Source organism: Centroberyx affinis, unplaced genomic scaffold (genome assembly GCF_046629955.1).
Source record: "Centroberyx affinis isolate AG114_WGS23_722 - 3 ecotype Tasmania unplaced genomic scaffold, CSIRO-AGI_Caff_v1 ptg002950l_1, whole genome shotgun sequence".
Classification (NCBI taxonomy): Eukaryota; Metazoa; Chordata; class Actinopteri; order Beryciformes; family Berycidae; genus Centroberyx; species Centroberyx affinis.
This window is the reverse complement of record NW_027281065.1, coordinates 195315-218469: the sequence shown is the minus strand read 5'-3', so window position 1 is coordinate 218469 and position 23155 is coordinate 195315. Positions and strand designations below refer to the sequence as shown.

General features: G+C 44.0%; 2 protein-coding genes across 2 annotated transcripts; both read right to left on the bottom strand.

Annotated features, from left to right (window-relative positions):
* Positions 1 to 2398: 2398 nt before the first annotated feature.
* Positions 2399 to 10872, bottom strand: LOC139658697 (fibronectin-like). The gene is made up of 16 exons (XM_071536849.1): positions 10800 to 10872; positions 10009 to 10269; positions 9650 to 9916; positions 9154 to 9420; positions 8776 to 9036; positions 7704 to 7961; positions 7020 to 7280; positions 6625 to 6885; positions 6070 to 6330; positions 5574 to 5834; positions 5184 to 5444; positions 4782 to 5042; positions 3962 to 4228; positions 3239 to 3496; positions 2868 to 3131; positions 2399 to 2679 (listed from the first exon to the last, which is right to left on the bottom strand). Exons 1-16 carry the CDS (start codon positions 10870 to 10872, stop codon positions 2399 to 2401), a joined length of 4023 nt encoding a protein of 1340 aa, XP_071392950.1.
* A 4726-nt stretch (positions 10873 to 15598) lies between these two features.
* On the bottom strand, positions 15599 to 22807 carry LOC139658685 (fibronectin type III domain-containing protein 7-like). The gene is made up of 14 exons (XM_071536839.1): positions 22751 to 22807; positions 22221 to 22239; positions 21641 to 21898; positions 21222 to 21485; positions 20181 to 20438; positions 19615 to 19875; positions 19271 to 19525; positions 18865 to 19122; positions 18386 to 18643; positions 17379 to 17633; positions 16875 to 17141; positions 16685 to 16714; positions 16534 to 16570; positions 15599 to 15802 (listed from the first exon to the last, which is right to left on the bottom strand). Exons 1-13 carry the CDS (start codon positions 22805 to 22807, stop codon positions 16539 to 16541), a joined length of 2472 nt encoding a protein of 823 aa, XP_071392940.1. The 3' UTR covers positions 15599 to 15802; positions 16534 to 16538.
* Between the last annotated feature and the right edge of the window lie 348 nt (positions 22808 to 23155).

The window sequence follows — 23155 nt, the reverse complement described above, 5'->3', positions numbered from 1 at the left end:
ATTGGTGTGTATTTGTGCATAGGTAGAGGCATGCCTGTCTGAGTGATTTTACCAGATGTAAGCGTGTGTTCATGTCTTACCAGAGTCAAAGTGAATGTCAGCATGCTGGCTGCTGTTGCAGCTATCTGTGGATGCCACCAGTGAGGCAGAGTACGAGCGGCCGCAGTGAAGCTTCACAGCGCAGGAGCTGTCATTGGAGGAGCAGGAAGCTACATGGCCGTGGTCTCCTGTCACCTCGACGGTGTAGAAATCTGCTCCGTTGCTCTCATCCCAGGAGAAATTCCCCTTGTTTGTTCCACAGTCCACACGAGCAGCAAAGTTGGTAGGCTGACAAGGGGCTAAAGGAGGTACAGGCGCAACAAGGATGACACTTAACATTATGTTGACTTACATTTATATTATTATTATATTATATTATTATTTATACATTACTGATTTTAGATTTTGATTATATTTTTATAACTCTACTGCAGCAAGTAAGTCTTCCCACAGTTGCCATAGAAACCTGTCCTACCTGTGCCTATTTCTATAGGTGGGCTGTAGCTGCTTTGGCAGGTTCCATCACTTGCTGCAATGCGGAAGGCGTATTTCTGTCCACACGACAGGCCGGTGAAGTGGTGTGTGGTTTGGGTGACAGTGTAATTTGAAGCGAGGATCACGGGGCCTAACATCTGAGAGTTTAAGGTGTAGGTGGCCCCAGCCACAGGGCTCCATGCGAGGGACAGATCGTTGGTGGCACAGTTGACCTGGCCCATCAAGTTAGTAGGCGGGCACAGGGCTGGGACGACACAAAGAGATGTTTAAACGGCAAGTCTTTCTCTACACAGGTCAAGAAATTACTACTGCCTCTACCACTTTCATTCATTCATTCATTCATTTATCCATTCATTCATTCATTCAGCCAGCAGCAGGTTATTACTCTTTCCTCTCACCTGCTCTCAGCTCCACGGCTGAGCTTGGCTCGCTGTGGCAGCCCCTGTCCACAGTTACGACCGTGACATGGTAGGTTTGACCACAGTGAAGGTCAGTGAAAGAGCATGAGCTCAAGTTGTTTGAGCTACAGTTGTGAGTGTGTCCATCACTTTGACTTGTTGCTGTTGCTATGTACATGTCTGCCCCTGTTACATTAGACCAGTAAACAGTGCTGCCCTCACACGCCGGAGACACAGTGACATTACTGGGGGGGCAAAGACCTGGAGAAAAGGAAAGGATTTTATTTGTCTCTGGATTGAAGTGGAAGGGTGTTTTTCATTAATTTATTTCATTGAAAACTGCTTAGATTAGAATATGGATCTCCAACTTCAAGTCTTAGTGTTTCTGTACCTGCACTGAAGATGTAAGCTGCGCTCGGGTGTCCAGCACATGACTCGGAGTGCGGTAAGACTGTGATATCATAGGTTTCACCGCAGTGCAAGTCGGGCAGCTGACAGCTGGTAGTGTTGGTGTGGCAGTGGTGTGTGTGTCCATCCTGGCCTGTCGCTGTCACATTGTATGCTACAGCACTGGGGCTTCCCACCCATGTCACCAGGGCTGAATGGTTGAAACACACCAGACTGGCGCTAACATTCTGCGGGGCACAGGGGACTGGGAAGAGAAAAAGAAAACACAAAGATGGTGGCTGGATTAATTAAAGGGGACAATCCACAGTTATTATTAGAAATTTAAACGTACAGTGCATCAACTGACATCTTGTGAAGTCCAGCAAACATCTGGACTTAAATCCTTCTTTCACCTTTACCTGCATCTGTCAGTAAGGTTTTTGGCTTGTTTATAAGCACTATAGCATGTGGAAGGATCAATACCTGTTTCCATGGATTCACTCATGCTTGGGGTGCTGTTGCACTGCGCTCCCTGAGCCTGGACTGTCACGGTGTAGTCCAGGCCACAGTGAAGGCTGTTGAACACACAACTGGTATCTGTAGTCATGCAGCTATCCAGATGCCCTGCTCCCTCCAGCCGAGCCAGAAAGGTGACGCGGCCCGCTGGGTCGGTCCAGCCAACCGCTGCTGAGCTGTTGCCACAGGCGTAGTGCTTAAACATGATGGTCGGAGAACAGGGAGCTGAAATGAGAGGGGATGATATGATATGATGGTATATGATGTATATAATCCAGTAAAATGATGTATATGATGTATTATTTAATATGAAGCATGTATATGACGTAGTATAGGATGTAAATTATGTGTATATATATATATATTATGTATATATGATGTAGTATGTATATGACATGTACTGTATATGATGCTATGTAAAGCTCTTTGAGACATGCTTGTGATAAAGGGCTATATAAATAAAAAAGACTAGACTGTGGTGGAGCAGTCAAGACAAGATTCATCTCCCACTCATTTTTCTCTCTCTCTCTCTCTCTCTCTCTCTCTCTCTCTCTCTCTCTCTCTCACTCTATCTCACACTCACTTGTGGTAATGTTGATGCTGGAGCCGGGTGCGCTGTCACACTGGCTTCCCCGTGCAACGACCGCGGCTGTGTAGGTCTCGCTGCAGACGAGACCTGTCAGCTCGCAGGTAGTAGTAGCCGAGCTGCACGAAACCATGTGGCCCGTGGCATCTGTCGCAGTAGCCGTGTAACCTGTGGCGTCGGCCACGGGCGTCCATGAAAGAGAGGTAGAGTTGGTGCCGCAGATCAGGGTGCTGCTCTGGATGGAGGGAGGGCAAGGAGCTGAGAAGGAGAAATGAAAGAAGAAACAGTGGAATTATGAGTAGGATACCAGATGTGTTGGTTGTTTCTACACAGATACTAAATGTTCCGCCATTTCTAATAGATGTGTTTGTGACGCTTACTATCTCATGCTGTTGGTACTTTATGTTGAGTTTTATTTCTCGGCAGCTTTTCTTTTTCCTCCCTACCTGTCATGAGGGCTGTGCTGGTGTCTCCGGTGCTGTTGCAGGTGGCGTCCTCAGCCAGCACAGTCAGGTTGTACACTGTCCCACAGTTCAGCTGGCTCAGCTGACAGGAGGTCGCACTGCTTCTACAGGACGTGTAATGCTGAGAGCCGTCCTCCTGGGCCAGCACGGTGTAGGCCACAGCCCCAGCAGCGGCATCCCAGGACACAGTGGCCGTGTTCGAGCCGCACTGGAGGACACCGGTCACATTGGTTGGGTCACAGGGTCCTGGTGGGGCAGAGAAGAGAGAAGACAATTGTGTGAATGTGTGAGTTACAAATGATGACACTTTGTGAGTTACATAAAATCTACAAAAATATGCCGCACAATCTGACCTGTCATCAGGACAGTTTGACTTGGAGAGCTGCTGCAGTGGCTGCCCTGTGACGTTACTGCGATGCTGTACTGACTGGCGCACTGCAAGCCAGTGACGGAACATGTGAGGCTTGGTGAGGAGCAAGTCTCAGAGAAGCCGTTGGGACCAGTCACAGTAGTTGTGTAGGATGTAGCACCAAGGGAAGCGTTCCAGGAGGCCAGAAGAGAGTGTGTGCCACAGGCCGTCGTTCCTGCTAAGCTCTGAGGGGCGCAGGGTGCTGGGGCAAGACATCACACAGAGTACACAATAAAGAGCATGAACATAACTGTAGGTTTTATTTAACATTTGCTCAGGCCACTTCTTCAATTTATCCATACAGCATTCATTGTCAAAGTAATACACTACCAGTCAAAAGTTTGGACACACCTGATTGAATACTATGTTTTTCATTATCTTAAAGTCATTTTGATCTAAAGGCTTATGCTTAAATGCTTGAAATTTGTTTCTTAGACCAAAATATAAGATAGTTTTGATTTGTTTAACATGTTTTTGGTCACTGCATAATTATATTTGTGTTATTTCATAGTTTTGATGTCTTTACTATTATTCTAAAATGTGGAAAATAAATAAAGAGAAATGTCGTGTGTCCAAACGTTTGACTGGTGGTGTATATTTTTAAGACCGTTATTGATTCTGCCATTGGGATGGATATCAACATAATCACCAACAACATCCTTATTACCTGTTTGCACAGTCTGTACGGCACTGTATGGTCCACTGCAGCTACCGTAGGAGGCTCTGACCAAGACATTATAAGTCTGTCCACACTGAAGGCCGCTCAGACTACACTCAGTGTCCTCAGTATGGCAGGTCACTGGGCTAACATCCCCAGCCAGCGGCATGGCAGTGGCACTGTAGTTGAGTGGCATAGCAGCAGGGTTCCAGCTGACCATCAGGATATTGGTGTCACACAGCAGGTTTGTGCTCACGTTCATTGGAGCACAGGGTGCTAACAGAGACAGATAGGAAAATATGGCACTGAATCAAAAACTTTCTGAATAGTTGCACTGGATATAGGCAAAATATGATTCCACAAATTCTCAATCCATGAAACCAGGGTGCAATTTATGTAAAAAAAAAAAAAAAAATAGAATAGAATTGGGATTTCCCAGTGAAAACTGACACTTCTTGATACATTTTCTTACAAGTTAAGCTATACTGTACATATTTTTACATAGCTATAGATTGTGACAGATCTAGAACATATTTAAGGAGAGAATGAAAGAGAGATGGAAAGAGGATGAAAACTTCTTGCATAACCAGAGGATATGCCCACAACAAACAGTTTGCAACACGCCTCACCAAAAATCACATCAGTAACTCACATATGATTTAATGATCTCAACTATACGTCTATCCCTCGGTTTGCAATTTGTTTCACCTTTCTAGCACTGATTGCATTGTCCAATGGGGCAAGCAAACACCAAGAATTATTTCCAAATGCTATTTGACCCAGGTCTCATCAGCACTTGATAAACGAGACTCAACGGCTTTTTTAGTACCTGGGTCTTGTCTGAGGGGGGCGCTGAAGGGGCTGGTACAGCTGCCGTCAGAGGCAGACACAACGATGTTGTACTCTTGGCCACAGATCAGGTCGCTCAGCAGGCAGCCTGGACTGGAGCTGTTGCAGGACAGGATCCCTCCAACAGCCCCTCTGGCTTGCACAGCGTAGGTCACTGCATTCGGGCTGGGGGACCAGGACAGCTGGGCGGTCCCAGCAGTACAGTTCAACTGGCTGGACAGGTTGGAGGGAGGGCATGGAACTGGGGAGGGAAGTGAGGGTTGCTTATTAGACTGTCAATGAGGTCATTATTAACGACACTGTAATGACACATTAATAAGAATAAAAACACTTTCATGTGAGATTTCAAGCCATAAATAATAAATGATACATATTATGTTACCTGTGTGCAGAGAGAACGTCTGGCTCTGCTGACTGCTACAGCTGTCGTCTACTGCTGCGACACCAATGGTGTAGACCTCCCCACACTGGAGCCCATGGAGGCTGCAGGACGTGTCATTGGTGGAGCACTCTGACCTGTGACCCCCCCCACTCACAGCAACAGCAGTGTAGTTGATGGCACCGAGGCTGGCCACCCAGGTCACGTCAGCAGAATTCTGCCCACATATTTGGGTCGCTGTGACATTGGTGGGGGCACATGGCACTGGAGGGGAATATAGATGAGAGAGCGGTTAGAGGTTGTATGCGAGCAAGACATTGGTTGAAGTCTCATTGCTGTATGTACATCATCAATATAGATTATGAGCGTTTTAGTCAAATCTGCGTCCCTCACCAGTGTGTACAGTGACTTCTGTGCTCCGCTGACTCAAGCAGGTCCCATGGACGGCAGAGACCGTCACCATGTAGGAGCTCCCACATGCCAAGCCTCCCAGGGTGCACTGGGTGTCCGTGGAGTTACAGCGTAGGCTCTCACCCGCTCCTGAGGAGATGATGGTGGTGTAGTTCTCTGTGGGAACAGAGATGTTCCAGGCGACTGTCAGTTCCCCAGTGCTGCAGGCCACACTGGTCCGCACATCCTGAGGAATGCATGGGACTGGAAGAAGAGAAAAGAAGGGGAAGAAGGGGAAAAATACACAAGAGTTTGGTTTAAAACAAGAGCTTTTATGCACTTTAATGACTTATCTTCAGTGATGTTTAAGTAAATAATGTGATACATCTAAAAATGTAAAAGAGACAATTAGGGCAAGGTCTCATTAATTGAGGCATAAATTGAGACTCAAATGCACTCGTTCCTTATTTCACTTAACCCCAGGTTGTAGTTGCAGTACCTGAATCCATGCTGATAGGTGCTGAGGTGGAGGGACAGTTTCCGTCGTTATAGGTGACAGTGACGCTGTATGTCTTTCCACAGGGCAGATGGAAGATTTTACAGTTGTTGGTGGTGTTGCTGGTGCAGTTGAGCCGACCTCCGCTCTGATCCTCTATGGTTGCGATGTAGGAGCCTGTGGGCTGATGGTTCTGCCAGACGATCAGAGCATGATTGGCTGCACAGTCTCTGAATGCCTCAACGTTCGTTGGAGGGCAGGGGGCTGGAGAAGAGGCAGACGATTTTGTAGGAGAGTGTGGATGTTGTACAGTAGATCTGACTTTGGGCATTAGGGTTACACATTATACATTTATTATACCATGATTGCTTTTGTCTTTTGCGTGTGTCTACAAAGGCTGGAAGAAGAGTTTCAGAGCTTCCAATGAGTAGAAAGAAATGGGAGATGGAGTAGAACAGCAGACAAGTGAGCAGCCATATCATGTCTCCCTCCTCATGACACAATTACTAATCTCGGCCATAAATCCCATTTTTAAATTAGACCAGTCTTCTGTCGTACCTGTCATTATGTTGACCTGCTCGCTGGCAGTGCTGTTGCACTTCATATTTGTGCCGATAACGCTGGCAGTGTAGTTCTGTCCACAGCTCAGGCCCTCGATCAGACAGTTGGTGCCCATTGCACTGCAGCTACGCACCGCCCCATCCTCATGCTGAGCAATGGCAATGTAAAATACAGCACCCATGCTCTGGGTCCAGTTAACCCTAGCAGAATCGTGGCTGCAGTCAACTAATGCTGACACATTGGTGGGGGTACAGGGAACTGGAGGGAGGGGGAAAGAGAAAGACAATGGTGTGAGTGTAGTCCTGCAGTATGTGTTAGACCAATCTCTCACTAATCAAGAGCAAAACAGAGCATAACCCATTATCCCTCCTACCACAGCTCCCAGTGCTTACCAGTCTCAGCCACCTCTCCCAGCACCTTGTTAGAGGAGCAGTCATCATCCGTGGCAACGATCCACACACTGAGGTGTTCCCCACATGGCACACCAGCCACTGCACAGCTGTTGCTGAAGGAGCTGCAGTTGTAGATTTCTCCGGTGTTCCCCTGCGCTTCTACAAAGTAGGAAAGAGCGCCAGCCGCAGTATCCCAACTAGTGATCAGCACCTCTGACTGACAGTCAGCTGATGTCCTCACATTTGTTGGTGGACAAGGAGCTGGAGGAATGAAGAGAAAAAAAGAAAACAACAACAGAAAAAGAGAAGATTAAGGTAATGTGGCCTGCTGGCCTTTTTCATCATGTCCCACCAACATGGTACATGGTAAATGGGGCATTATGTCATCATGGTGGGTGTGTCCACGTCTTGCACACACAAGTAAACTAAGTCAAAATTGTATTATTTTGAACATCAAATTTAAACTAGGAATCTTCACACTTTAGCTGCAAATTTTCACAAGTCCCACAATCCACTTTTCACATTCAGAAAGAACCTAAACAGATGCGTTGTGGGATTGTCCAGAATCTGTACTTTCACTGATGTATCCCTACTTTTGTATTAAAGACATCACCGTTCCAGAATCACAAACATTTACAAAACTCTAACCCTGTATGTAAACAAACCGACTCAAGTCCTACTCACAGGTTCGGACGAATTTAGGGGGGCTGACTTCACTGTTACACGTGCTGACGGCGTACACATTGTACGTGTAGGATTGACCGCAGCCGGTGTTGGTGAAGTAACACGTGTTGTCTGCAGTCCTACACTCAACCACCCTGCCTGTGTTGTCCACGGCGGTGGCCACATAGTAGTAGGTGTTGTTGGTGGGCTGCCAGCTAAAGATGATCACATTGCTGGAGCATTCACGGTAGGTCTGAAGTTCAGCAGGAGCGCAGGGGACTAGGGGGTACAGAGAAGAGGCAGAGGATTAGGAACTGCAGTATTGTAAATGGAGAGGAAATAAAAGCAAAGGGTGCCATGGAACATGAATGATACAAGAGAGATAATGTTATTGGCTGAGAGGGCAGTTGAGTTTATATTAACAAGTGAAAATTGTAAAACAGCAGTAGATTTTTGACATTTACAACAGATTCACAGGCTAACAGACAGTAGACTTTCGCCCTCTATTGTTGCAAGTCAACCAACAGCATCTAAGAAACACGAGATTTGACTCCTTTTGTCTCTTTGTTTTCTTTCAATTTAAATACACTTCTCACTCTATAGTAAACACATGCCTAGGTGTGTGCGCCAGACACTAGATCAGGTCCCTGGGCGGACTGTGTGTGTCTTCCCAGACTGATACTATAGCTGACCTTTTGAGATAACTCCCTCACTTGAATAGACTGTAAAGAACTTTAGATCAGCTGGTGTTGGATGGCAGTTCCTGGTGGCTAATGAGAGGGTGTGTTTCACCGTTCAGCATGAGAAAACAGCATAGGACACCATGGGAGGAACCTTAACAGAATCCCACAGGACGGACTTAAGGGGAACTTTTTTGACAAGAGCTTACAGTGTATCTAGAAGTATGAGTGTGTGTGACAGAGAAAGAGAGACACCTGAGGTAAAACGAGAGGGTGTGTGCATGCGTGTGGGAAACGTATAGAGATATAGAGATGGATGATGAGGCACATAAAGGGAATTTAAGACAGGGAAAGGTGGAGACAAAGAATAAAAAGTGACACTGCACGTTTGTATGTGCCCACGTGTCCCTCACCTGTGTCAAACAGCATCGAGGTGTTGGAGGTACTCTCACAGTCGTCAGAGATTGCTGTGACTTTGACCTGGTACTTCTCTCCACATTTGAGCATGGTGATCTGGCAGCTGGTGGAGTCGGAGGTACAGCTCAGAGCCGTGCCATTACCATCAACAGCTGTGGCCCTGTAGGAGTTGGCCCCAAATACCAAACCCCAAGTCACTGTCACCATGCCGCTGGAGCAGCTGTAGTCTACAGAGACTGTTGTCACTGGGTTTATGTCTGAAGAAAGAGAGAGATAAACAGATCTCATGATGGAGAGGTTCACCGTGTCTGTTCACCTTTCAGTGAGACTTATCAGTCTTTCTGACAAATCAATTCTGCCTCTCAAATACTTACTAGAGGTGTTGTGTATGACGTTAGAGGCCTCTCCAGCCACGAGGAAGACGTTGACTGATGATACCCCCACTGTGTAGGTGGAGCAGGGCTCCAGATTACTGATATCCATGGTTGTGGACGAAGTGTTCCTGATGACTGGGGCGATGCTGGGGTCGCTGTCAGTGACTGTCACTTGATACAGCAGGACTTTACTCACAGGGTTCCATGTCACCCGGGCGGTGCTCTTTCCCGTTGACACAAGAGTCACACCAGTCGGCGGCTGCACCACTTCCAGGAGAAAATACTGGTGTTAATCTAACACATTTATTTAGAGCTATAGATTTATAAATCTATAGTTATTTACAAATATCCATATTTTTCAAAGGGTTGGTACACACATCACATCCAGTTTAGTAGCTAACCGTGCATTTAGAAATATCCAACTTCCAAGTCTATATTACATGAATTATTCCCTCTGAATACAAATAAGCAAATCCAACATCCCATGTAGACTTACATGTTGTGATTGTCCTTATTCCACTGCGGGCCCCCAACCCAGCACTGTTGGAGGAGTAAACATAACAGTTGTACGTTGTGGAAGGAGTCAGGCCATCCACTTGTCCTCCCAGGGTGGTGAAGCTCTGGTTGTATCTCTGTGGCGGAGAACTAAAAAACTCCTCCACAATCAAGAAGTAGCGGTCCGCCCCAAACACACTGGACCACTCAAAACTGATAGAGGTACTCGAAATAGCTTTGGATAAGGTGATTTGGGACGTGGCGGGCACTGTGGGAATGTAAAATAAAGGATTTAAGATTATTCAACAAAGGGGTAAATCTGATTTATTAGGCTGGTTACTTTGAAAACAGCGTCCTCACCTGTCATGGCTATTTGCTTGTCACTGCAGAGTATGTTGTAATATTGGAAGGCCTTGAATGTTACTTCATAGGTACGTCCTGGCCTTAATCCCTGAACCAGCCTCTGTGTGCTGTATCTAGACATCGACACCACCACTGGGGCAATACTGGTAGAGTTCACGACTCTGAAGTCCAGTAAATAAGTTGACGCGGCACTGTTGCTGCTCCATACCACTTTCAGTGTTGATGCTGAGGGAGATGACACTGACGTAATACTACATCCTGGAAAAGATAGATGAGGCCATAAATTATTTGGTTTGTTTCTATATGATACACTTAATATATAACAAAGGAAACAGATAATTGTTACAGTTGGGCGGTGGGTTGCTACAGCAGTAAATCCTATAAAAGATGCTACAAAGGATATTATACAAGTATTACAGCAAAACCACTGCATAAAAATCTATAGCATTATTTTAGTAATACCAAATGAGATGAAACAAAAAGTACCATACAGTACAATAAGGTTCTTAAACACACTTTAAGTTCTCATAGGAATATTATATAGATTTTTCATTAGAAGGGAAATGCCAGATTAAATATAATGTGCACTGCCCAGCCAAATTAGGATTTTTTTTTTTTTGCATTGGTTGTAGTTCTAAAAGTTCTGCTCAGCGCTACAGCACTACTCTTGGAGGGATTAAATTTCATATTTGTTGTTTTATTAATGCTGATGTCTGTGGTTGTGCACCAGAGAACCCCACTGTCCAGGTGGGTTGTCATGTGGTGACAGAAACATCCCTAGCATTTACTCTTCTTTTCATGCTCATCCACCCCAAAGAGGTTTAGATCAAGCCATCCAGTGACCAGTGGTGCGGTCCGCATGGTGCACTCTCATACTGGAAGGGAACCAAGAACCAACCTCACCCTGCAAGATTCTGGCTCACCGAAGGATGCAGTTCATCTCTCTGAATGGCTTCCTCTTAATTGGCATTTCTAATTTGCCAAAACCTTTCACCACAAGCAACTGCTTTCATATACTTTCAAAATCCTTTATAGCCTTCATTCACTGTGGTAGCTTTACAATGATAGGGTCCATATCCTTTCTTTCATTTATATTTTAGAGGTAGTTTTGATCAAAATCGCATTTTGGCTAATTCTGAGGCTGCTATTGAGACATTCAATTGTTATACATTCATTAAAAAAGATGAACTATGCATTTTGATAAAAGACATAATCATTACTGTGCGAATGCTTGGACAAACAATATATTTTTAAAGATTAATGTTTATGATGTTTTTTATTTATTTATTTATTACTATTATACATATTTTTTTTATTTTTATTCATTATTTCCTTGCAGATTGGCTCTGAACTGAATAGCAACAGTGGCTCATAACATCATCATCCATCCAACCTGCTTTAGTGTTGGACAAAAACCTCTGCAGATTACAGTTAGGCAGCTATAAACCCTAAAGTGATTGCTAATAAACCCTACTTTTTTCCACATATATATAGAGAGCAGGACACTCACCTGTAGCCAAAACATACTGTATCTAAAAAAAACAAACATGAAAAGGGCATAAATGAAAATTACACAATTACACAATGTATGCATTATGAAAATAGAAATAGTGCTTTATTTATCAGTGACAAAGAAATTGAATTAAAAAGTCAATAAGAAGTATAATTACCTGTGTCACAGAAAGTAGGATGATTGATGTCCACAGCTTATCCATGGTAACTGTCAGAGTTTCAGTGAGTTACATCCACACATGGGTGCTGGACACAGCAGCTCAACTGGAATCTTTACAGGCTGAGCGCTGTAGATCAGCTGCATGAGAACCAATCAGGACGTCCTAAATGAGGACAGGGAGACTCCCGACGCCTGTGGGCTCAATGTCATGATGAGAAGCTTAGGAGGTGGAGGTGGGGGTGCTGTCAATCCCCCACACCATCCTCAGCCTCAGGTTGCTATTCCATCATGTTTACAGAATATTTCAGTGCTATTCTAATATTAATAATGCATTTCATCTCTGTATTGGACCAACTTCATCTTAAATTGAAAGCATAAGCTGGAGGATTTGTTTTAGGAGGTGATTTTTACCTTAATATCTACACAATATTTCTTGAATTATTCTGACTTCCTCGTATGCCTGCTGTAAGGCAATATCGGGTCTATTGTATGACATATCGAATGACTAAAAAGAGTTATTATTATAGGGAAAGTGAATTCCTCATAGTGCACCTGCTACATCCTTCCTGGATTGATGACAACATTTTTTCCTCGAAAAGCTCTGTCATTAGACAATATTGTGTAATTGCTGCCTAGTTGACACCAAAATAGCCACTAATATGATACTTTGGCTTAGACCTTTTTCCAGTATATAACTTCATCAGTACTATTTCCTAGAATGGACGAAATTGATCCTCCTTCATAAGAATTTAGTTCATCAGATATTTGGTTGTAATCCTTTGTTTTGATTTGAATTCCTATGACAACTCTGAAAATATCACTGAGCCTTTGAGCCTTGCTTACCATCATTTACACATCATTTCATTGAACATACTAGTTAATAACACATCAAGGCTTCATTTTTTCTGATGACATCACTCACAGAATAATTTCACACTCCAAAAAATCGGAATAACTCGTACACCAAAGTTTTGCTCATTTTTCATGTCTTCTAAATTTGTTGATGTAGTATTATGCTCCAGGAGAAGACATTACAGAGAGTTTGGTATCCTTGTGTTATAGAAGTAGGATCAAATACAGTATGATCAGACAGAATCCTATCAAAATCTGAGACAGGTGGAGAAAACAGTCAACAGAAGTTTTGAGGATATTTTTGTTGTGGTGAAACAGTGACAGTGGATGGGCTATTGGCCACAGGAAGGACTGAAAGATGGCAAGTAAGACGTGTCTTTCTAGATATTTGTGTATTTCATCTAATCTTGATTGTCAGTCTTTGTTGTAAGATAATGTGGGATTAAGAGGGCATAGAAGCAACCATGTATTATGTGAAAGTGAATATGCCACTTGAATGAAAAAGCTGAAACATAAACCATGCTACACTGCTGTTTAGACAATGAACCGAAAAGTTTTCCAAATTGTGACTGGGGCCACGCTGCTGTGTCTTGAGGAGGGATACATGCTTTACAACTGTCTCTTTGTCTTTCATTTGCTTCATCTGTATCTCCTCCAAGGACTGGCCTGCTGCTGCTCAGTCCACTAAAAATATCACTGGTTTCATAATAATACATAATGCAATCTACATAATAATAATAATACAGTCTATAATCCTACTGACGCATTTGGACACATTTGATCTCCCTTATGACATCTGAAACACTGTAAAAGCCCAGGGAAAAAAGTTTTATTTCTTATTTCCTCATTCTCTTTGACATGTAATACTTACTTATTCAAATGTCATTAATTGAAGGCATTTGATTCCCTTTTAGGATAAATCAAAGCCAATTAGTACTGCTTTGTGACTCAGGATATTGTAGTGAAACTCCACACCGTAACGAAACTGATCATTTTATTACCAGCGAAAATGAATGGCTACAGGTGGTTCCTGTTCACGATATGTACAGTATCCCAATCATACCCACTGTATTCCGACATAGGTGTTATGTAAGTGAATGTGATAGCCTGTTGCGTGTAGTGGTGTGTAAAGGCTGTGACAAAGCAAGGGCTTGACAAAAGGCCCACACCTCAGCCTCCTGTCTTAGCCCCTGGCTGTTTGTGTTTGTCTCTAAGCTATATGAGGTATAGCAGTATGTCCCATTGTGAAAGGCCTGAGCTGTGGCATGCAAATCATCACAGTGAAATGCATCCTCCTGGGTGTCAAGTAGCTTGTGGCCGCCACATGCGGGACCCAAACGTTCCTGAGTGCATCATGTTCTGTGCGTTCAGACTGGTAGTTGTTTGTTGGTGGTGCACCTGTGGGATTATTGGCCACCACGCTTGTTTCCCACGTGAGTTTATGTTTTATGCAGATAATCAGAATCTGAATCAGAATCAGAACTTTCTTTGTATAGCATTTTATTTTCAAAAACACAGATTGCAAAGTGGTTTACAATCAGACAAATAAAGGACACAAAAACAAGGTTACACAAGCAAAGAAGAGGACAGACCATGGTTAGGATAGGGTTATCCAACAAACCAATATAGTGGAACAATACTGGAAAGAGAGACATTATTACATAAAAGCACATCTGTAGAAGAAGGTCTGAAGAAGTGATTTAAAAGACAAGACTGATTTTGACAGTTTGACAGTGAAGGCCACCATCTCCTTTCGTCTTTAGTCTACATTTATGAATCAACTTTTTTTTTTTTTTTATGTTGTATGTCTGTTGTGTATGTATGTTTTTGCTTCTTAAAACCCAATAAAAACATTTGAATATATAAGATTCATATGACGAATAAAAGAAAAAAAAGGGAAAAAAAGGAACGAGCAGACCCTGGGGCTGTGCTCAGACTCATGAAGGGTTAAAAGGTGGGAGATTACGAATTCCCTCCTATTTGGAGCTATTATAGTGTGCAAAATACCCGAAGAAAAGGATTATGATTTTGAATTAAACCGATTAAAGCAGTCAAATCATCATCAAAATCAAGTCAAAAATTGTTAATCATTATTTTACATTAATCATTATTTCGCATGAATCATTAATGAGTAGCCAGTATTTCTCATGGCATTCTAGCAGTGTCTCTTATGAAGCTTCTGAATGGCCCATAATAGCCAATCAATCAACTGGCCAACTGATCACCCAATCTTGAAATGTATGATGCAGTAAGCTAAGGCAGAAATTTGGTTCAGTTATACTACATTTAAGTTCAGCCCAACAGTATGTATTATAGTAGTATTATATTTAAAATAGTTCTACTGTATGAGAAGACCTTTTATATGATGCATCTCTTATATTTCCTCTTAAAGTAACCATTGAATGTGCCTCATGTATGTAACTCCCATACCAGAACAAAAACATGGAAGACTATCTCCGCTACATAAAGACCATGCAAGATGATTGACACCACACAGAGTTGTATTGCAACAGGGATGTGCTTTATTGTTGTCATCAGTCAGCTAGGAGACATGAACGCAATGAATGCAGAGCTAACATTGAATCCAACTCCAGCAATCTGATCATCCATGTAGGACTTGCCATGCATGACTCCAGGCAAACATGATGGATACCCGCTGCTCCACTTTTACAGTAACCTACTTCCAGCTTCACGACCACCTTCACAACCCGAGACATGTCCAACAGCAACCCCATGGAGGTTTCCTACGTGGAGAAATCCTAAGGCTTTTCTTTGATATTCTTTTGTATGAATGATTATTGCCAGAATAATTTTGTGTGGGATTTTACTGTATAGTTTCTATATCTGCTTTTTCCCCCATTTTTACTAGATATTCTTCCATTACATGATGGGGTTATTTCAAATCTTAGTCTCATTCTGATAAGGAAACTGTAATGATTAAACATGAGTAGTTACAATGAACAATAAATTGTAATATAATACAACTTTGTTGTATTGTTTTTCAGATACATTGGATACAGTGGGCCTACATTATTATTTATTTTTTTCCCCACAAGTCCTCTTTAGTTTTCTTCTTTAGTTTTCTGTTTCATAGTTTTCACTTTTTTCGTATCATATTAATTTAGCAGAAACAGTTTGTCACATTGTATACAGTTTGCCATGCAAACAGCAGTAATAACAAAACAGGTATTTCTAAACAAAAGAGTGATATTTCATCTGGGCACATGGTATCTTCACAGTTGCCGTTGACGTGTAAGGCAACTTTCCCTGTAAGGCAAAAGAGACAAGAGAGAGATCATCATCTTGGACTTGATGGAATAACCTGTATCTCAGGTTCAGTATCGCTTCAGTATATTCAGTGGTTGTTCTGCACAAAAGAAAATCATAATATTTGTGAAACTGTATATGCATAAAACAGAATTCATAAGCTTTGTCAGACTGAGTCATCATGAGTCATTAAATACATCTATCCTCTTACAGGTTGGGTGCTCAACAATTACGGCAACCCGTGTCAGACACAATAAGATGCCTCATGTCTGTGTCACGCTTCTGCAGCACCCTTTCCATCTTCATTCACCCTTGTCACGTTCCCGCCATTCTTCCTTCCACGTTTCATAGATGCAGGCAGGACAGATATGTGTCCCAGCGGTCCCACAGGTAAACAAAGAGATAGAGATCGGCCTCACCTGTGCTCATCTATACTCTCTCCCTGTTGTTCTACCCAAGCATTCACACCTATTGTTCCCAACGCACTACAGGCACAGTCAGTTTATGGATGCGTATGATGCTGTCACAAGATACCCTTCAAGCCGTGAAGTAACACAATGGACGGGTCTTATGAAAGCAGCTTTCATCAAATTCTTTCACAGCTTTACAGTCAGCGCCGCGATGTAAAGGAGAGTGCAATGCCAGTCTCAGCTTGTTACATAATAGATTTGTCTGTTTTTTTTTTGGACACAATGTTCTTATCTGGAGTTGCCGTTGAACAAATAACTTACCATGTTTAATCCACACTTCGCTTTCCCCGATAGATCACTGAAGAAAGATGAGATGAGTTAATTACTTAATTAGAGTCAAACTAGCAAAATACAAAACGTGAATTAAAAGGAGATTTAAGAGGAGATTCATTCATTACAACAGGATACTTACCCATACCAACGCTATTCCCTGAGCAGGACACTGTGAATATGACAAGAAGAAGAGAGATTACACAGCAATTACCACAAATCCCTATATTACACACACACAATAACAGATTAGACACACAAATTTGAATGCGCTATCTATTTCAATCATTTCAGAAGCTGAGTATACACACTCCACCCCCTTCATGACTTACCGGAGTACATCCTACGTGGACAGAAGCTAATTTTGCCCCCGTCCTGTCCCACTGGTGCCACCACCACTGTGTAGACATCCCCGCACATGATGTCCTGGACGTCACAGGAGTTGCTGCCGGCAGCCGGGACGCAGGTATAGTTGGAGGCCGTCCCGTACATGTCCACTATGTGGTTCTGGGTCTGAGGGGGGCCTGAGGAGCGCCAGTACACCCTTAGGGAGTTGTTGGCCATCCGATAGAGCTTGACACTTGTCGGACAGCAAGGACCTACAAGTGGGTGATTGGAGAGGAGAGGAAAAGTAGGGTCAGGTGGTAGGTTGAGTGTGATGTTTGTGTCATGGGTGCTGTGTTCAAATTAAGGGCAATGGGAGGAAGGAAAAATGCTGTGTCCCCTATCCCATGTCAGTAAAAAATAAAGAAAAATGTGGTGTGTCCAAACTTTTGACTGGTAGTGTATGTGTGTGTGTATATATTACACGTGCGTATGTATATGCTTGTCCTCACTGGATGAGAATCCATGGTAGCTGCACTGTGACTTGTGTCCTGTGCTGCTGATGGCTTCCAAGTTCACACTGTAGTTGGTGCCACAGGTGATGCATCCCATTACGCAGTTCGTGTCCAGAGTGTGGCACTTGGCGTGCCCCCGTGTGGATGTCAGGCCTGTGATGTAGGAGCGAGCCCCGCGGCCAGCTGACCAGGTCACGTTGGACATCGCCTGGGTGACCTGCTCCACGTTCAGAGACGTGGGACAGCAAGGACCTTAGGGAGCAGAATACAGTACAGTAGAGTCAACAGTGGAGTGAATGGCTGCTTGATATGGACAAATGATCATACATCATTTTGAATGATACTGCACCTGCAATATACATTTGTAGGGGCTCTTTAAAACACTTCAAGTTAGCTCAGCAATGGTACATTATGGGAATATAGCCCATTAGGGTGATCATGGGTTATATTGTGTTATATATGATTTTATATGATACGGTCCATTTTGTAGCCTTAGCGACACACAGTGTTTTTCCACTGGACCCTATAAGTCTCACTGGCTACGTTTACATGCATGGAAACTTCCATTCTAAACCCAGTTACTCAAGTAATCCAGGTTTGGGTTGATGCATGTAAACATCATAACTCAATTAGAATAACCCAGTTGAGCTCATATTCTGATTATGACAGACATGTTAAATCACTTGGCTTACTCCTATATTAAACGGCAACATGCAGTATTTATTATTACTTTTGGGATCATCATTTCTTCCCCCTGTATTAGAAGTAACCTCAGTCAAATAGGGAGGGAGTAGCTGGCAGCCTCATGTTTCATACTAATGCCATTTTATCTGTCGATGGGACACCTCAACTGGACAGGAATATCCATTGATACACCATAGAGTTGTTAGGTGCCATATACATAAGCTTCAGTAATTTCCTCACACAAATAAATGATATGATGAAACAGTCACATTATCAAATGATAACCAGCCCCACAGTCTTGTTGATGGCCTGCACAGTACCTGTTTCTAAAGGCATATTGTAGCTGGGTAGACTTCGCCCTACGGCTGTGCTGGCGACTGCCATGACCTCATAGGTTGTTCCGCAGGGCAGCTGCGTGAGCTCACAGGAGCTGGACTGCGTGTGGCAAGTGTGTGTGTCGGTGCGTCCGACGGCGGTGATGGTGTAATTTGTGTTGGGGGTGTTGGGGGTGTTGAAGAGGACTCTGACTGAAGAGGAGCTGGTCTGCGTCACATTCAGGACCTCCGGTGCGCACGGCGCTGCAGCAGGACAGAAAATGGAGTTGTCATACCAGAGACAGATGCAGCATCACAAATTATGTTAATGTATATTGTGGTATGTCTTACCTGTTTGATATGGAGAGTCCATCAGCATGTCTGACAGAATCACATGTCTCTCTCTTTTATGTGTGTGTATGTGTATTTGTGATGGGAGATACCTGTCTGCATCTACCATTACTGTTGTCTGGTCAAGATGTTACCTGTCTCATGTGCGTTTGATCTGCAGGTGCGGTTGCAGCCCCGTAACTCGCTGCAAGGTGTGACCACCACAGAATAGACTGTGTTACACCTCAGGTCTGACAGCGCGCACACCGGGGCCGTGTCATTACAGTGGATGACATCATTAGTCTGCGCTGCTGTTGTCTCATATAGCTCCGCCCCTCGGACCGGCGACCATGTAATCTCTAGGGTCTCTGTGGAAACCAGCTGTATGGAAACATCCTCTGGACAACAAGGAACTGAGAGGATGAGGTGAGAAGAATAATTGACATTGGTTAGAAATATTACATCCAGGTTAGGTGATTGACAATTGACTTGATCTGTGTGTATGTGTGTGTGTGTGTGTGTGTGTGTGTGTGTGTGTGTGCATCCGCATGGCGATCATACTGGTGGTGTAGTTGCGGACTTGTCCTTGAGTACTGGGGCCGGCCTGGTTGTAGGGGAAGACAGTGGTGAGATAGGTGTAGCCACACATGCAATGGAAGTGGCAGGTGGTGTTAGTGGTGTTACAGTGCTCCTCGGCCCCGTCGTCCCTCTTGATGAAGGCCACATAGTAATCCACCAGCCGCTCCTCACTCCACCTCACCCTGCAGCTGCCTGCCTCGTGCTCCTCCACCCAGATCCTCTCTGGGGGACATGGGCCTGGCAGAGAGAGAGAGAGATGGAGAGAGGGAGGTTCAGAAACAACAGTAATGGCGTGCGTGCCCGTGTGTTTTGTGCAATATACCCACGTGTAATGTAGTCTGCTGAATCCGAGGGGCTGCTGGGTCCAGCTCTGTTTGAGGCAGTGACAATGACAGAGTGGTTCTGGCCACAGACCGTAGGGGCAATGATACAGGAAATCCTGTCTCCTCTCTCTGAGGTGCAGTTTTGGCCACTACTGCTCCAAGCTGTGTACACATCAGCTCCCTGGACTTCGTCCCAGTACACGGTGAGGTCTGGATTCCGACCTGGCTTCCCCTCCACATGGACATTATCTGGCCTTGGTGGACCTGGAGAGTCAAAGACGAGAGGGAAGGTGTAAGGGGGTTCGACCTTATGAATGTTACTACCAACTGCTCAAAGGGGATTGTGAATAATAAGCGATAATTTGTGATAACACTGTCAGTCTGGAGTACATCCTACATCCAGATAGCGAAGTAGTTAAGGTGGCTGTATTGACTCATGCTGACCACTAGGTGGAAAAGAGCTTGGGATAAAATGTGTTAACCATATTTGGGTAAAAAGATCCCAACAGTCAGGTAACGGAACCCAAATCTTTTGTCATCATCCTAACTCTTGCCATCGCCATGCTTACGTGTAATCTGGGAGGCGGTGACGTCGTCTCCAGGGCGTCCGTCAGAGTCCCAGGCCGTGATCTTGATGGAGTAGACAGTCCCCGGCTCCAGGCTATCAAAGGTCACTGTGGTCCTGCTGGTGTTCCTTTCTATGCGGGTGTCTGAGCCCTGCTGGATGATGCTGAGGCTGTAGCGGACGGCGTGCTCCACCGGAGACCAGGTCACTACGATGGTGTCATTGGCTGGAGAGGAGGTGCTCAACACAGGACCCCCCACCACTATGGACAGGGACGCAGGATAGAGAGTAATGAAATGATCAATCAATATGCAGCTGATTGATGTGGTGGCATTAGGGGGGGGTGATGGAATGTGAAATTTTCAACATGGAAAAATAGACAGATCCCATCCTTGCATCCACCACCCAAAAAAATAAAACTTTTTTGAAAGAGGTGTGAAATGGAACCGATTTCCCTGTGATTATGTTACATTCAGTTCTCCTTCGGGAGGGGAGACAACCTAGTTCTCATGGTTTTCCTTTTCATATTCTGAGAATGATAAAGCGCAGGATGGATACAGTTTCCACCCTGCTGTGGTTGTTGCATAGAGTAGGGACACTGTGACAATGGGCCAGTGAAATGACACGCCGTTATGGCCGGTGGAGCAAGATAGCAAGCTATTGTCCTGCAGGAACAACAGACAGGCTGCGTTTCACTCTTCATAAACTGATTACCATCTTAAGTAAACAGCTTTTAATTTGCTGTGTCTGGACGAGTGAAAGTGGAGGGAGAGGATCATTGTGTGGTCTATTCTTCCACATCCCAGACTGTTAGCATTATTGCTGTTTCCATAGTAAGCAGCACCCACAAATGGGTCATCTACACCTACACCTTATGTTCAATAGGTGCAGGGAAGTTGCTATATCAGTTTTGTTAGACTTGGCTAAGGAGATCTTGAATCATTTTTTGAATCTATCACCAAAAGCCTAAAAGATGGCTCCATTTGAAATGTCACAGTTTGAATCTAGGTATTATCGACTCTAATATCAATACGATCACCCATACCTGTCCTGGCTTTGAAGGGGTACGAGGGCTGGCTCCGCCCCCCAGTGTTGACAGACATGACACTGAGGCTGTACTCTGTGTAGGGCTGGAGCTCCAGGACTGTGCCCGGCGAGCCGCTCACCGCGGTCTCCGAGAAGAAATCCCCGCTCACCGACTCTGCCCTCAGGATGTAGCCGGTTGCCCCGGAAACCTCGGTGAACTCCACAGTGATGCTGTTGCTCTGCTTGGAGTAGGCCTGCACAGGGACTGCGGGTACCTCAGGAGCTGTGGAGAGGAGGACAGTCCCACAGATAGAAACACAAATCAAGGTTATTTTATCACATATTAGTTTCAACCCAGTAAATAAATGGAGAACCACAATTTCACCACCAGGAGTCAAAGCTTCATCCTTAATCATGATTTTGCTGTTGTGAACTGACCTGTTATCTCCTCGGTCGCTCCACTACTGAGGACATTGAGGGCATTGTCCATGGCCTGTACCTGCATGGCATACAGTGTGTTTGGGGAGAGGGAGTTGACTGAGCCCATCACTGAGCTGCCACTGAACTGAGAGAAGACAGATGACCCGGGAGAGTTCCTCGGTGTTGCCGTGATCCTGTAGAAGCTGGCACCGCTGAACTTGCTCCAACGCACCGTCATACTCTTAGATGTCACCGTATACACAGACACAGTGATGTCTAGAAGAGAAATAGAAGAAATACATGTTAGGAAATATTTATAGAGGCTTACAGGTGGTATTACAGCAGACAAACAAAACATATTTTAAGCATTCTAGGTAAAAAGTACAAATGTAAGTAATGAAATATGCATGTTGGAGTAGGTTTCAGAGTGGGTGCCTTCATTTACTTTTCAAAATATGAATAATCTTATTTAGGACTTTCAAGGTCATATCTGGATATAATCTAAAGGTAGCTTGTATTTCAAACAAAGGCACACATTATTTCAGTTTGGGGCCATCATACAGTGACTTGAGGCAAATGTCAAAAGAAGCTCATTTACCAGTTTGAGCCGCACATATCTGAAAATGAAATAAAAAAAGATGGTTAATCAACGAATGGAAAGAGGAAATTACTTGATGAAAAACGACAGGACATACAGTATTTTCATTCCAAGGGTAGCAAGCTATTGGTATTTCACATTATATCCTGAGGCAAATTATCCCCTGTATCATGTTCTCGGAGCATGAGAGGCAGCAGGCTGCACATTACGTTCACTCAACACAGATTTCAGGACTGGTCAGTGCAGGTATTTCTTTCAGGTCGGAATGAATTTGTCTATTGAGCTAAGGTTGGGCATGCCACACGTACTTGTTGAAAGCAGTGACACTCAAAAGAGCCTGTGTTCATACGTTTCAAAAGTCCTCCCTCTATACACTAGTCTTTTTTCTGTACGTATAAAATTTGAACAATACAAATGATACAAAATATGCAAACTATTGTACATTGATTTGGTAAAAACGTTCTTAGTAGTGTGTTCTTTTTAAAAGATTTGAGACAAAATTAGCGTATAATGAGAAAATGATACCTTACCTCTGTTAAACTCAGTAAAAGCAAAAGTTTTAGCATCTTTAAATCTGTTGCTCCCATGACTTCAGTGATTTTCTGGTGAGTCACTGCCTGCAGGCTAGATGTGTGATGCTACTTCTGAATGTCTTCAGGGTAGCAGCTCAACTTAAATTTGACTTTTTTTTTTTCTCTCAGATAAACCGACAGGTCCTTTATTGTTTCAGCGAATACCAAAGAGCCCAGAGGCTGTAACTCCTCCCCTGGGGGGTGCTTAGGTGGCCTATCAGAGTGAGAGGAGGAAACTCACCTGTTAGATGAGGATGCAGACAGACACACTTCTGTCTGTCTAAGCCTATTAACCTTTTGTTTTCACAACCATAAGCCCTTAAAATGTACAGTCAAATTGGCCTAATATTGTTAGGGTTAGGG